Here is a 16,222-nt window from a genome sequence, read left to right on the forward strand (position 1 = left end):
CATATGGTCAGGTATTTAATTTCTCCAGTCTCACTCTTTGGCAGCAATGTTTGTTTTCTGCCCTATGCTGATTGCTGTAGGGCTGTCTCTTAACCTGGGTACAGAATAAAGGGGAAAAAAAAGACAACAACAAACAAGTAACTGAATATGAAGGATATTGGGGCTGCTTGGTTTGTGTGTGACCCTTAAAACCTTGTTTCTATTTCAGTGTTTATTTCCCAAATAACTTCTTTAATTCTAACACGGGGCTGTGTTCTCCAGCTCAAGAATTTACTGTAGAAGGCAACTGTCACCTTTTTAAAAGACCTTCCTGGACACTATAAAATCATTTAAGTGGCATACCAAAATAGTCTGTAGTGAGGAATAACTGGTTGGGGATGCTTCTGTTTGGGCAACTATGATGCATCGGTTGGGAACTCTCAGCTCTATTACTGCTGCTTCTAATTGTTGTCAGCCAGTCATGATATATTGATTCTTGGTCAAAATGCCCTGAAGGGTTTTGGGTGCTGGCCAGCATGTACCAATTTTTGGCAAATCTTTTCTATCAGTCTGAATTAATGATGCATATTAATTAGAGACTTAAAACTGTAGCTGATGTTTGTGCTCCTAAACAAGGTGTGTTCTACCCCATTGACAGGGAAATGATAGCATCCTAATTGTGACAGCTGTTAGTTCTGGGACACTGATTTTTACTTTGCCATGCCCATCTTTCTCCTGTAGGAAATGGCAGGAGAAAGTGTATAGTTGATAAGGATATGGTAAATATTTTGGAAGGGTTAGCAGTGCTTTGACTTAGTGAAGTGCTTGATTCAACTGAGAAGTCATTTACAAAGACCATCTAGGAAAATATAAGATAGTAAATCAAACCCACCCCCCTCACAACTCTTCCTCCAAACAGGGAAAAACCCCATTCTATTTCAGCTGAAACTTTTGGATGTCTTTGTTTGAATTTACTGTTAAATGTGCTGCAGGTTTTATTAGTTGGAGACTTCCTTGTTGATTCTGCTGTCGCAGTCTCCTTGCCTTTCAGCCCTAGTGTGGTGCTGATTTGAAGTATGCAATCTAGTGAAGTGTGGATTAGTGAGGTTCTAATGCAGCTAATGTTTGTGAAGCACTTTGAAGATATGAAGCTCTACGTAAGTACTAATGTGGAGGAAAAAAAACCCCAGACCTAATTACCTTTTTATCAAGAAGGTATTTTGAGATTTGCTAATGGAGATGTAGAAACCTCATGTATATGTAAATTTCAGTGTGCTTTTTTCCCTCCTACCCTTCAGTTTCTCCTGCAAAAGTAGGAAAAAGAAATTATATTCAAGTTCTCCACATCAGTTTCAGTTTCTTCTCACACAGAATCACCTTTTTTCTTCTTTCTCTTTTCCCCATGAAACTAAACCATTTTTGTTTCATGTGATGAGAGCAAAGAGGGAGCATGGGGGATGATATAAAAAGTGGAGCATAGGTGAGGGCTGAAGGTTGCTTAAAATAGCACTAAATCCAAAGGAGTGTGTGTGTGTGTGTGTGTGTGTCTCTTAATTTATTGTTACAGTATCACAGTATATCACAGTATCACTTAGTTTGGAAAGGACCTCGGGGATCATCGAGTCCAACCTATCAACACAGACTCCATGACTGGACCATGGCACCAAGTGCCATGTCCAGTCCCCTCTTGAATGCCTTCAGGGTCGATGACTCAACCACCTCCCTGGGCAGCCCTTTCCACTGACCAACGACTCGCTCGGTGAAGAACTTCCTCCTCACCTCGAGTCTAAACCTCCCCTGGCACAGCTTGAGACTGTCCCCTAAAGTTGCTTTCAGTGTTGGAACTCCTTCTGGCTGAATTCTGATGTGCCCAGATCACCATTCATAGAGAATGCTCATTCTGATGACACATTGATATTCAGAGATTGGTTGGAAACTGGATTATTGATATTTACATTCCATGATTAGGATTTAATGAAATGAAGTTAATTAGAAATATTAATGGAGTAATAACTTTATATTCAGGGTCAGGCAAGCAAATGAGATTTTTTTTGGGGGGAGAACTAAAGTTTTGTTTTCAGAATTCATTATAAATAAATAAAATGAGAGAGGCTATTAATCCAAGCTCTAAGACAAGCTACTATTTTTATGCTGCATCTGCATTTCAAGGACTTCACTCTTTTTTTTTTTCCCTCTGCATGCAGGACAAAATATTTGAGCATTGAGGTGTAGTTTGGGGCTTTTTTTTTTTTTCCTTTGGTTTTGATATTTCAGTCATGAGATGTTCTGCAAAAATTATCTAGTGATCTTCTGAGCTACTTAAATGTCTGCAAATAAATGCCTAGGATGAACTCCGTGTTAGGCAGGAAACCACCAGCTTGCTTTCTGTTATTGTGTCCTTGACTGCGTTGTAGAGGTAATCTGCCTGTTTAACCCAAAGTGATAAGTAGATGAATTTTTTTTCCCCCCTCTCTTTCTAATATTATTTTTCTTGATTAGGATTTTTTGGCTGTGGGGTGAGTCACAGAGAACAGGAGAGAGACTTAGGGAAATAGTGGACAAAGTGATAGATGGAGAGATTTCTTTCTTTAGTTTTCTCTTCTTTTTAAAATAGGTTAAGGTAAGGTTTGAGAGGATTCCTCCTGAGCTGGGGTTGAGGCAACATTCTGTACTAATCATCAGTCTGGGGGAACTTGAGGAAATGGAGACTCTACAGATAGATTCATTAAAAATGAGATGCAAAAAGGGCGTTCCTGGAGCTTCTTGCTAAGGCCATAAAATGTGTGTATAGGGATAGCCACTCACTTCAAGCTCTGCTCTTTATTTGTCCTCCTTCCTTTTCTCCACTCCACTGCAAGAAAGAGTCAGTATGGTTTTTAGGTTTTAATTTTAACTGGGATTCTTCATGTCTTCCTTGTGACTGCAAGTGAAAAAAAGCCCTGTAACCTAACAGGAATTACTATGTTAAATGTGAAGAGACAGTTGCTGAGCGTGACTGGCTAGGAGGATATGTAAGGCTACATTTGAGGACATAAAGTGTTAGCTTTGCCTTTCATGTTGCCCTTAGTTTAAAGAAGATTGGTGTTTTCAGGAGATGCTGCGTGTGCCATGCGGGAATCTTGTTTCCCTTAGCTTCAGTCTAAGGACGGCGCTGGTTTTTACTGTGTGTTTCTGCAATGAAACAATATTATTCTATGGTGAATGAAACGTTTTTGCTGCACCTCTGGAAGTACTGAAACAAACCCCCTGAGGCCATGTACATCACTTTTCTGTTTAAACACTTAACTTTCAGCAGTTCTGGTTATACATTTTTCTCATGTTTGGCCTGTGTGGGATGGATTGTACCACGGCAGAGCTGCTCTCCCTGCCCGACTAGTAGTGTGCTGGCATCTTGCATGCCAAAGCTGCTTGAATGATGTCAGTGACAACAATGGCTACTCTCTTACTTGAGTATTTTGTTGGAAACTTCTCCCCTGCTGAGTGAAGGGAGAAAAGAATTCTAATTTGGGGGTTTTCTGCTTGTGTGGTTTTGGGGGGGGGGGGGCCTCGGTGTGTGTGTTTTAAATTTGGCTTTTGCATGATGACCTTGAATTTTCCTTGCGACTTCTTCGGACTGGTTTTGCAGCGTAATGAATTGAAGTGCTTCTGTTATCATGCTGATGCTTCTCTTTTGTCTTGCTTTATTTGAATTCCATCAGATTATGCGACAATTGTCTGCCCTTTATTTGTGTAATAATGTGGTGTTTACAAGAGGCATAGCTTAATTGCATTGGAAGTGTATTTAAAGAATAGGGGCTTTTATTTTTAAACTTTGCCTCACTTACACTAAGCCTCCAAATTGTTATTTGTCACTGGGAACCAAGAACACTCTCTACTCTTTCCCCTCGAACCATCCAATATGATTTAAAAAAAAACACCCAATAACTCAAACTGAGAATGGGTTTTGAACTATTTGCATAAGGATTAAAGTTTAATCAGGTTTCCATATAGGAATTTAGTGATGTTTGCTCACTTGGTGACTTCACTTGAACTTGAAATCGTCAACAAAATGCTTGGCTGCATCATCACTGCCTTTTGGGAACAGCTTCACTGGGATTCCTGAGCCATGTTATTTCTTCTGCAGGGAGCTCTCTGTCCAGAGCTGGGTTACTGAAGCGGTTGTGTTGTGTGGTTGTCAATGAATAGGGATAATTCACTCATTTGCTAGACAGTGGTGTGGGGTTTTTTTTTTCTGTTGTTCCTAAAACACAATTCAAATTGAACAGCAGATCAGCACTGCCAGCTGCATGCACCTTGAGAACTGCTCTGCTTCAGCCAGGGCCAGCCACTTGGAACATTCCTCCCTGAGCTCACTTCGTGGCCTGCTTTAAGTTACTGTTGTAATAAACGTGCTGCATTTCCTGTTCTTCCTCAAACGGTTTGTGGGTTCTCTCATCCTTGAAGTGTCTTATGTCCCTAATTTTAAATCTGCTGGTAGACAAAGCCATGTATTTAACACTTCTCATCGCAGCCACAACCCTGGTGGCTGCTCTCTGAGTCTTTGGGGTGATCCTCAGTGAGCCGACGTCTCCATTTTCACAGATGGAATGAACCGTGCCTATTGCAGAAGCTTTTTTCCTTACAATTTACTGCCCCACCATGTACCTGCTGGTGGAGGAAAGAAACTTCTTGGAAATTACACTGAAGATGTATCCAGTAACTGCACCTGGGGAGGTCGAATGTTAATAGAGTTACTCAGATGCTTGGGGTTTGTCAGCTCTTCATGCCCTGGAGCTCTCTTTGTATTTTCTTTAGGAACGCAAAACTTGCTTTGTGCTCTCATGCTGTAGACTAAGCCCTGAAAGCCTTTCATGAGGTCAGAGAGCATGCATGTGATCCTGAGTGTTAGGTGATGGGCTCTTTTGGGGGAAACAGTGATGTTGCGTTCATATAGTCTTAGGCTACAGTAGTTTATGAAGTGTCTTTTTCATTTGATCTTGTGAAAAAAAGCTTTAGCGTCTGCTGTCTTGTCTGACTTAATTTAGTCTCTTTCCCTTGACTTGTTTGTTGTGTTTTTTCCCTGAGACTGAGCAGGTGCTCGATGTTACCCCCCCCTTACAGGGAAGGGTTTATTTTCTGTGCAGTAGCTTATGAAGTATTTTTAAGGTTCTCCTTGACTTTCATTCTTCTGTTACTGAGATGGTGGACCTAATTGAATGTCCAACGTGAATAGCATCCTCTTGCTTTTAAACATCTGTTCTTTTCCTGTGGGAGTGTATTAGTCTGGCAGACACTTGAGATAACTTGTAGCTCATGTAACTGAAAACTGCTCTGCCTGGACAACTTCTTTAAAAAGACAAAAACCCCAAGGTTTTTCAGCTGGAACTGGATATGAAGATGTACTGCTGCTGCAGCATCCTGGGGTTTGTTGCCTTTACCCACTCTACTCCTGCCCTTTAATTACAGTTGGTAAAATACATTTCAAATAAACCACTGAAGAGATCTGGATGCACCATAAAATATTTTGATAGCTGTGCTTGCAGAGGTTTGTCTATATTTTTGTAACAAAACAGCAACTGCAGAGCTGCAAAGCTGGGGGAAGTCTCTGAAGCATGATCTTGGGAGGCAGGAGATTTCATGGAGTTGCTAATGAGTAACTACGTGCAGCACTGTGAACACAGCATTTAATTCAGAGCTGTAGGAAGAAGATATGTTTATTTTGGGGTGTTTATGGTATTTTTCCCCCCTTTTTTTTTCTGTGCTGTTTTGGTTTAGGGTTTTTTTCAAAGCTTCAGTCCAGAGGGTTTTGGTGATCAGTGACCTGTCTGATATTAGACATTGATAATTGCTTTAATGACTTCAACAGCGCTTCAGGCTTTGGGGTTGCTTTTAATTGATTGTATCTTCCCTTTTGTGTGTAGGTGTGGGATTTCATTTTTAGTTTGTAGGCTTCAGGAAGATGAAGATAAATTTAAACCCCCAAACCCAAGGCTTTTCAAAGCAGCTGCTGTTCTTCTTGGTGCTTTTAACTAAGTGATTTGTTGGCTAACGCCAAACAAACCTTGAAATATAAGTTCTGCTTAGCGGATCTGTCGCAGGAGAGCCCAGATGTGACATAATTACTAATTATGGGTTCTGAAACATTTTAATGAAATATGCAGAATACATCAAGTACTAAGTTAGATGTTTTTCTTTGCCCAAAAAAAAAAGTCCCAAACCAGGTGTTTTCAATTTCCTCCACACCTCAAGATACAAAGAGTCAGTCTAAAGAGACTGATGGCTTTGTGTGCAGTTGTCTTCCAACTAATTGAACTTTGGGGTTGTTTCTATTGCTAGAATACTTTGCAAATGCTTCAAGGGAACAAGTATTTAGGATTTTCTTGCCACACAGAGAGAAGAGAGGTTTGGTTACTTTATGAATAAATATTTTGGGAGGAAATGCCTTCAAACCAATGAGAAAGCCATCAACTTAAAATAAGTTCTAGGCTTAGTTTTGTTTTTCTTCCTTCTCCAGCGAGCACTTGTCCTGCTCATTCACCTTCTTCTTACATGGAGACAGCAATGTTTGCACCAGTGTGGAAATCAGTCAGCACCAGCCTGTGTACCTGCTCAGTGAAGAACACCTCACTCTTGCCCAGCAGTCCAACAGCCCTTTTCAAGGTAGGGTTTGCCACTCGGCAGTGAGTGCTAAAACAAATCGATCCTTCAGTTGCTCAGAGTGAGGACCTCTGACAAAGCCTGGAAGTGGGAGCAGAGGTGTTAGCTGTTTTGTATTGATTATCCTTTCTCCCCAAATGTCCCCTGCCTTGACATGGTCAGAAGCCACTTGGTGTGTCTCAGCTCTTCTCCAGGTGGATGATTTCTGTATTAATTTCTTGGCATGGAGCCAAGTAATTTGTCTTCATGACAGAAACTTAATTTCCAAGTACTGTGAGTTAAATATTTTTGCTTTATAACCCCCACGTATCTTCATCAACCCTCTCTTAGAATTCCATTTCTGACTCAACATACCTAGACTATTCACTCCTCCTACCCCTTCTGATTTGGCTCTTCCTGTAAATTCCTTTGGTTCCACCAGCAGATGCAGGCTATGCTCTCGAAGACAAAGGAGTGATGGGGCCTGAGTCTGGTTAGTGGGCTGTTTGATCATTCCCCGTCTTGGACACACTTGTGTTGGCTAGAGAAATCAGTTCTCCTGCATGACCACACACTGCCCTTGTTTATTAATGCTCAGTGTCCCAACTTGCTTTTTTTGGAATGCAATATAACAGCAGCTGTGCTTTCCTAATATGGACAAGACTAAACATGAAACAGATACTTCCCTGTATATACATAGTTGGTGTAACTGTACCGAGCCCAATGAAAGGACGAAACACCGTAACGCTGCCAGAGTTGGAAAGGGTTCCTTTATCCCACTTGTATCTTAGGGACTCCTTGCCAGCCAAGAGGAAAACTTGCTTGTTGCTTGTTCAAACAGATTAATTTGTAATTGTTATTGTGGTACCTTGGTTCTTAGAATACACAGACATTTAACGCTGTGTACCTACTATCAACAACTTGTGCAGCATAGTAAAAATGTGGTTAGGGTGCTCTCTGACTTACCAATGGTAAGTTGGTTGTGTGCTGTGGCTGAAGTAAAAGCACTTTCAGTGGGAGAGAGTGAATTTTGGTTAGGCACAGTCTCCAGTGTATTTTTGTTTGCCTTTGTAGTTATTCTGAGTCCCTTTGGATTAAATGGCACGCTCACGGGGCAGTCATTCAAGCTTTCTGATTCATCAACCAAAAAGCTTATTGGTGAATGGAAGCAATTCTATCCTGTCACATCTAACCTGAAGGAAGGATCTGAGGAAAAACAAGAAGAAATGGATTGGGAGGATGATTCTCTAGCTGCTGTTGAAGTCCTCGTTGGTGAGTGCTCTGATTACCTTTTAATTACTGAAATAAACTGGCTGGTTAGGTCTGCAAAATACAGAAGCAAAATGACTCTTTTTATTCTTTTTTTTGCTACTGTTTGCAGCTGCTGTTGATCTTTTGGGCTTTTTTTTCTGCCCAGTGCTCAGGCCTGTCTAAAAGGAATTGCTTCTTCAAGTAGCTTTTGCAGACCTGTTGGTGGGAAGTGTTTTCCTTCCTGCCTTAAAAAGCAAGATTATTTTTAAAATCAATAATAATAAAAGAAGATAAAACCAAAAACCCTCTAGACTGTGACTGTTGACATCTGAGATGCATCAAAAGCGTGTTGGACTGTTTCAGATCCTGTGCAAATTCAAACAAAGCAGACGTGCCTTTCAGGGATGTCTTCAAAACCACAATCCTGGGGAACTTCATGTGCTCCGGCGCTGCATTTATCTGCTGCTGTTCCTAAAATCTGAGCCCCTGGGACTCTGTAGTTTATTTCTCTGCTGTGGGCTATTGACCTTTGATTTGCCAAATAATGCAGTCATTTCTCTGTAATGAATGTTCCAGGCTTGCATTGCAGTGATAGCTGGAGACCCTGATGATGATGGGGAGGGGAATGTTGTCAGTTTTATGATGCCAAAAAGTGTGTCCTCGGTCTTCTTTATAAAACAAAATGATAGCAGCGAGTAGTGGCGTGTAGGTGCCAGGGCTCTCTCTGCCTGTGGGTACACAGCCCTTTTCATTCACTCACCCATGTCTTCTGTATAGAGAAAGGGTAGGTAAACTTGTGACTGTCTGGTAAAATGATCCATTTATTGATGCTGTTAAATGTAAGTTGTTGCTTAACAACTGTCAAAACCAGCTCGCTCTCTTTTCCAGCTGGGGTGCGAATGGTGTACCCAGCCTGCTTCGTCCTGGTTCCTCAGACAGACATCCCTGCTCCTAGTACTGTAGGGGCATCTCACTGCTCAACTACTTGCTTGGGTGTCCACCAAGTGCCTGCTTCCACGAGAGATCCTGCCATGTCTTCAGTAACTCTGACTCCACCAACATCCCCAGAGGAAGTTCAAACAGGTATCATAAAATGAGCTTCTTCACGTGGAAATCATTTTGATGGCTTTCTAAAATCTGGCAGTGCTTGGGAAGGGTTCAGATGTTCTCTGTGCAACTGACTTGTTCCCAAAAATCCTATTTCTTTAGTCATAAGTCTGTTGTAGTAAACACAGGTCTTACTGTTTAGCTGTGGGCAAAATTAACTTCAACACTCTTGCTCAAATGAGGACTGCTTTTGTTGTACCTGAAGTTGTTAGTCAGTGTGTTAAATTTCTGTGGTCAGGTTTTGGCCTTCCCCCCTCCCCCTCTTCTTGCATATGTGTGTGTTTGCTCATGCATTCTGTCATAGCTTTATAAAGCTCATTGTGCATCACAGACACTAGTGAGGAAGGTGATGTGTTCAGCCTTTTTCATAGTCCAAGGAACATGCTTTGTAGTTAAGATTCCAGGCTGTGTGATAAAGAATAGCCAGCCCACTTAGATCCTAAACATATATGGTGCTGCTTTTTGGGTTTTATGTGAGAAGAGACCATATTATAATAATCTGCTACTATAACTGAATTTTCTTGCTGCTTTCATTTCTTAATATGAAGAAGATACTTTCCTTTCTAAGATGTTCCTGTGGTGTTTGTAATTGTGAGGGTATCACTGCATTGCCTAAAACTCTTTCCTCTGGTGCTCCTTTTCAGTGGATGCTCAATCTGCCCAGAAATGGGTGAAGTTTTCTTCAGTTTCTGATGGATTTATCTCTGACAGTACTAGCCATCATGGTGGCAAAATCCCTAGAAAGCTTGCCAACCAAGTGGTGGACAGAGTCTGGCAAGAGTGCAACATGAACCGAGCTCAGAACAAGTAGGTACTCATCCTGTGTGTTCATTATGGAAAGTAAAGTACATCTGTTCATGGTGCTGTGTCTTTGAGCAGAAAGTGCTTTACTCTTAGTAGTAAAACTTTTGAAAGAAGTGAATTTGTTGCTGACTCCCAGTGTGTTTAGCTCTCAGTTTGCTCTCTTAGTAAAAGGGTATTTGTAACTTCTTTGCTGAGTCCTGTGTCACAAAACTGCTCTTGAGGTTTGAGGGAAGCTAAGAAAAGCAGAGGTGTTGACCCCAGGTAACTCTCCTGCTATTGAATTGTAGGAGGAAGTATTCTGCTACATCAAATGGCTTGTGTGACGAGGAGACAGCTGACAAGGTAGCATCCTGGGATTTTGTTGAAGCCACGCAGAGGACAAATTGCAATTGTTCAAGGTACAGCACTTGGCAACCCCACAGCCCAACGGTGTACATCGAGATTGAAGTGCTCAGGAGAGAGCTCCTCATGACTCCTTTAGGAGTAATTAAGCAATAGCTGCTTGGAGGAAAGCTGTAACAAAATTTGTATCCTGTATCCTAAATGTCATTGTAGGTCTTGAAACTCTGCCCAGTGAGATAATGCAGAGATTTTATTCCAGTGAATCATCTGAGTGGACCTACTGGCGGTGCAGACTGGGGCTGGAATTCCTTAGCATGGGTAGAAATAATCTCATGGGCAACGTTCTCAGGCTGCAACAGCGAGGGAATGCTTACTTGGCTAGGAATTGGGAACCCGTTCTAGAGGGCTGTGGCATCTGCCTGGAAGGTAGAAAGCTGTTCATCAACAGCAAAAAAAATTGTGGCATTGTGCTGTGATGAACATGAAAAATAAACCAAACCAGAAAGCTGCTTTACTTTGGGGGAAATATGGCATTCCATGGGTTGGTTGTACGTGAAAATGCTTTTGTGTGAGCTAATAGCTGGGGGAGGGTTATATTAGCTGGGGTGGGGGATGAGGGAAGGATCAACAGACAGGGAGAAAGTCCGGATTTAACTTCCAGTTTTTGTGGTGGCTTGTATGTGTAAACTGCAATGGCACAGACTGCTAATACAGTTCTTAAATGGAAGCATTAATTTCAGTGCATTCTGCATTGCTGTGTTTATGGCAGAATCCTGATCTTTAGGAGCCTGAAGTGTTGCAGAGGTTTAAAACTCCAATGACCTGGCAACAAATATTGGAACCTTACCAAAAAAAGTAATGTCTGAGGGATGTAGCACTTCAAAAGGACAGCAGTTTTTCCTTCTTCATTGAAATGGTTGCTTTCAGTTCTGTGGGAATACTTGTCCTGAGAGGAGCTGGGAGATGGAGGAGGGTGAAATACTCTCTTAAAGGAGAATTTAGATGTGACAGCTCTGGTTAAGAGAAAAAAAATCAATTAAGTGGGTGAGGTGTGTGTTAGGAATATGCAGTTGTCTAAAGAGAAACTGAAAAAAATCTTAAATTCTCTTCTTTTTCCTCTCTTGTTGTGAATTGTAAGTGGTGAAAAATGTATATGTTAAGTCTCAAGTCAAAACACATTTTGATACCTCTCACCTTTTGTTTCCTGCCTAATCCTGGTTTGCAATATGTTGCATTCTCCTCATGGAAAAGTGGCAAAGAATAAGGAGATATGTGCAGTGCAATGGCTTCATCCTAAACATTTCATTCTAGACTAAGGTGTTGCACAGCTTTCATTCTGTCAGATAGTCCAGAAACTTGGTATCTGGAACTTCAAGATGAAATGTTTAAGTTCAAGTGCCTTTACACTGGAAAAAACCAACTGTATCAATGCAGGCTAGACACCAAGCTTTTCTCTTTATTTCCTTGCCTGCTGAATCTGTATATAAATAGCAACAAAAGCTTCAAAATAGCTTCTGTAGGACTGAGCATGGCTTCTAGACACTTCATGTTAATTTTCCACTCCTTAACCCATAAAGACTTGGGGCAGCACTATTGGTTAGTGTTGAGGCTTGAATTTAAGGAGCCATCCACCAATTCCTGTGTTGTTCTACTGATTCATCAGTGTTGGCAGAAGTCAAAAGCGACAGCGTGTCCATGTGACTGTTTCTGTTAAAAGCAGTTATAAAATAGTCTCCACTTATGGGGATTGTGTGTGTGTGTTTGGCTCACAGGACAGCTTTTCAAGGTTTTTAAATGGTGTTCTAAAACCTTGCCATGCTACTCAAGTTGTTCCACTGAAGTTCAAGTCAGAGGCAGCCCCATTTTTATAATGGTATCAGTTTCAGTCTTCTCTGATCAGCTGGCTTGGAAGCAGGTTCTTACCTAGTGAAAAAGAACCTGATAGACATATTTGACAGATTAATGTGAAGTATTTCCCCCTATATTAATTCTGCAGGCACAAAAATCTCAAAGCAAGAAATTCAGGTCAACAGGGGCAGGCACCACCTGTGGGCCAGCAGCAGCAAGCAGCTCCAAAGCACAAGACGAATGAGAAGCAAGACAAAGGGGATAAGCCGCAGAAACGCCCTTTGACTCCTTTTCATCATCGCGTGTCTCTCGGCGATGATGTTGCGATGGAGGCAGATTCAGCCAGCCAGAGGCTGGTGATGGCTGCACCAGACAGTCAAGTCAGATTTTCAAATATCCGAACTAATGATGTAGCAAAGACTCCTCAGATGCATAGTGCTGAAATGGCAAACTCACCGCAGCCACCACCGCTCAGTCCTCACCCCTGTGACGTCGTCGATGAAGGGGTGGCTAAAGCTCCTTCTACTCCTCAGAGTCAACATTTCTACCAGATGCCAACACCAGACCCCTTGGTTCCCACGAAAGCAATGGAAGACAGACTCGATGGCTTGTCTCAGCCTTTTCCAGCTCAGTTCCCTGAAGTTATAGAGCCTACAATGTATGTTGGTACTGCAGTCAATTTGGAGGAAGACGAAGCTGATACCACTTGGAAGTATTACAAAGTTCCAAAGAAAAAGGATGTGGAATTCTTACCGCCTCAGCTTCCAAATGACAAGTTGAGAGATGATCCAGTAATACCTGCTGGACAGGAAAATGTAACATCAGTTACAGAGTAAGTAGTGCTTAATGCTATGGTAGTAATGTGAGAAAGTGAGGAAGCTGAAGGGCCAAAGGCTGGAGTTTCTTGGTAGAAGTAAACTCGTCAGTAAGGCATAACGTGGTTCTCATCAGCTTGAGCAGCAATGCTGAGTGTGAGCATAACTGTGCTGTCTGGGTACAAGGAAATGCTAGCTGTGAAATGTGAGCGGGAAGCACAGTCAGATGTGTTGGAAAACTTTGCAGCTTTTTCTCATTAGAACTCAGATTTAGCAGATGGCAACAAAGTTCATCTTTCTACTACAAAATTAATCTGTAGCTGAATTATACCTATTGGGGACTTCAAATTCCCCCTGGCTCCCTCCTTCCTTAAAAAACAACCCTCCCACAAACTTTCTCATTTCAATATTTGCTCTCTTGATTATTTGAAGAAAGCATGGATGGTCTCAGCTGCAGACTCCTCCTGTTAAAGCTGCTTCTACCTCAATTCAGCTTTTGTCTGTCTTCAGAAGAGATATATTTAAATGACTGATGGGGACCAATGAGGAAACTAAGCTGATTCCCTGGAAGATGTTAACTTTCCTTTAGGCTGCAACTATTTTCTAGTATCAGACATTTCTCTTTGGAGGAAGCAGCAAACTGGTCTCTCTGGGGGTGTTCAAAGGGCTTGAGGATTTCAGGTTATCATTCAGAGAAAACAGGTGTCTGCTGTGTTTACTGTGACTGCTTGTGGACCTCAGCTCATGTGGGAAACCCTCACTCATTAAACAAAGCTTGCCTAACTTGGAGAGATACTGAGACAGTCAGACTAGATCCTTGTTAAAACTTCAGCCTTTGAGCTACAGGAAGTGTATTTGAGACCACCTAAAGTATATGTAGTAATTGCTTAAACCCAGGCTTTTGTTGAACAGGCAGATTTTATTTAGAGATTCATAGGTTGGAAGGGACCTTTAAAGATCATCTAGTTCCATCCCCCCTGCCATGGGCAGGGACACAAGACCAGGTTGCTTAAGGCCTCATCCAGCCTGGCCTTGAATACCTCCAGGCAGGGGGCACCCACAACCTCCATGGGCAGCCTGTTCCAGTGTCTCACTGTAAAGAATTTCTTCCTAATACCCAGCCTAATTCTGCCCTCCTCAAGCTTAAAGCCATTATTTCTGAAAGCTAGTGTTCTCTAGCACCAAGTCATAAAATACTGCTGTCTATTTCAGCCAGGATAAAGGAATTTGTCACAATTTTATACTAAGTTTTAATAAATTATGGATGGAAGTACTAACTCTGGTTGGTTTAATATTACATTTGAGCTCTGGTTTACTGCAGAATTGAGTAAACATGGATTTTCTTTATCACTTAAAGCAAACTCCCCCTAATAAGATCACCCCCCAAAAAATTACCCAACAGACAAAGCAATCCACCCAAACCATAAGAACAAAAGCCTGAAACCAGCCCACTTGGCCTTCTGGGTTGTGTCTCCCCTGCTGCCCAGGAAATTTTTGCTGTCATCCATCTTTTGCAACGCTTCCTTGTGAGGACATGCTGCAGGAGCAGGGTGGTAATGGGAGGCAACAGGTGCTGACAGGGCTGTTAACAGCACTCTGAACTTAACGGGATTGGGACCTGGATGAAGAGGTGACAAACTTTGGCTTAGGCTTGAGCCCAAGGGATTTAGAAATGCTTCTCAAATGCACCCAGAGTTGCCTCTATCCACTTGCTTGCTCTGGATTTTCTTTTTTCCCTCCTCCTCATTCAAAAAAAGAAAGATTTATTTCCCCCCCTGCCCTGTTCAGGTGAGAGGAGCCTCTTAATGTGCCCAGCATCAATTTATTGAGGGTTTTCTCTCTTGTTGTTAGGAGTCAATGTACTCAGTTTGTGGCAGAATTGCTGAAGCAGCTACTCACAAGGCTGAAGTTTTCTGTTGGTGTTGTGTTTTGTTGCTGGCAGTGGAAAGCCACCGATGGCAGTCACATTGCCTTTGCTGCGTAGGAAAGCTGTCAGGAGAAGTAAATATGCTGTAGCTGTTGGTCTGTTCCTGTACACATTTTCTTAGCCATATCTTTTGTGTTCACTGTTTCAGAGTTTACATTAGCTAGAGCATGGCTCAATGCTTTCAAGATGTTCGTTTGTAGGGTTTTTAGTGCTTTTCTTGCCTTGAATTCATTTCAGCCAAGCAGAGAGTGAAAGATGTGCTCTATTTCAGACGCTTTTTTCTGTTGCAGACATGATCTTTCCTTCTATGGCTTCTAGTTCAATTTAGCAACTTACTGAGCATATTTGATTTTATTTCCCCTTCAGAACATCTGCCTATTGACCACTATGTATTTTTCATGGTATTTAATTCCTTGTTCCTGGAAAGTCCTGCCTTCCCCCCTCACCCCTCCAGTTAATTTTTGCAGGGTTTAGGAGAAAGGAAATCCTCAACTTCATTGAATGCTGCTGCAGACATAAAGCTGATGGTGCTAGCCACAAAGTCATACCCCTTGCACTGTTGTCTGGGGCAGCTGTGCTGTGGTGGCCATGCTAAAACAAGATTTTATTGAGTGTGGTTGACCAGCATGGATGGATTTGACAGTGGTGTTGGCTGTGAGGTGCTTCCTTGGAAAGCTTGTTTCTAGGAAGTCTTTTGACACAGCAGAACTGTTTCTGTGTCCTTTCTCACATCACACAGTAGACAGGGATGTACAGGGCAGTGAGGAGGGCTCTGAGGGATCACTGTGCCCTTCTGTGTGCAGAATTTCAAGGCTGAGCACTCTGAATTGTACTGTAGGATGCTTTTCTTTCTTCCTGGTCTGTCAGAGGAGAAATGTAGGCCTGTCTGTTCTAAACTCCAGGCTAGTGTCTGCAGCAGGCTGTCAAAACTGAGCTCTACTAATTGTGAGACCTATTAAATTGTTGCTATCTAAAAAGGTAGCATTTCCTTTTGGGCAGAGGCTTGAGAATGAAAGGGGCAGGTTGGAACTGTGTTTGGACTTGAAATATCCCTCTGTAATCTTATCTTTTCAGTGTCCCTTTTTCATTTCTTGTGTGAGACTTTTGTGACTATTTCTTACTGCTGTCTGGGAGAAAGGGGGTCCTGAGTAAGAAGAAAAGGGGGTCCTGAGTAAGAAGAAGTTGTTTTACCTGTATTATTAGTTGACTCCAGAACTACTCCTGAATCCCTTCCTCATGTGGTGCCTTTTGTCTGCTTGGGTAGATTAAAATGAAGTTTGTTTAGGGGGCAGAAATTAGGGGGGCATGTGGAGAGCTGATAATCATCAGATAATTTTCTGCTTGCCAATATCTCCTTTTGTTGGTGCAATCTTGTGTCTGTGATACTAATAATCCTGATACAGATACTTAATTTCTATGCAGTTGACTCACATTTTTGGCACCAAATGTTAAACAAAGAAAAATGCTGACTGAGGCAAATATGTCTTTATTATTCCAATTAGCAAATGAGATATTGGTGTGCTGTAAGCTTCAT

General features: G+C 41.9%; 1 protein-coding gene across 1 annotated transcript in view; it reads left to right on the forward strand.

The window, feature by feature from the left end:
- MED13 (mediator complex subunit 13) overlaps positions 1-16,222 on the forward strand; it is a 59,393-nt gene that overhangs the window by 22,179 nt on the left and 20,992 nt on the right. The window contains exons 4-9 of the mRNA XM_068154826.1: positions 6,473-6,618; positions 7,669-7,866; positions 8,734-8,928; positions 9,597-9,759; positions 10,044-10,154; positions 12,095-12,778. Of these exons, the coding sequence (XP_068010927.1) occupies positions 6,473-6,618; positions 7,669-7,866; positions 8,734-8,928; positions 9,597-9,759; positions 10,044-10,154; positions 12,095-12,778 (1,497 nt within the window). The remainder of the gene's footprint in view (positions 1-6,472; positions 6,619-7,668; positions 7,867-8,733; positions 8,929-9,596; positions 9,760-10,043; positions 10,155-12,094; positions 12,779-16,222) is intronic.

Source organism: Melanerpes formicivorus, unplaced genomic scaffold (genome assembly GCF_026170545.1).
Source record: "Melanerpes formicivorus ecotype bairdi unplaced genomic scaffold, bMelFor1.0.p_v2 SCAF_29, whole genome shotgun sequence".
In the NCBI taxonomy this organism is placed as follows: domain Eukaryota; kingdom Metazoa; phylum Chordata; class Aves; order Piciformes; family Picidae; genus Melanerpes; species Melanerpes formicivorus.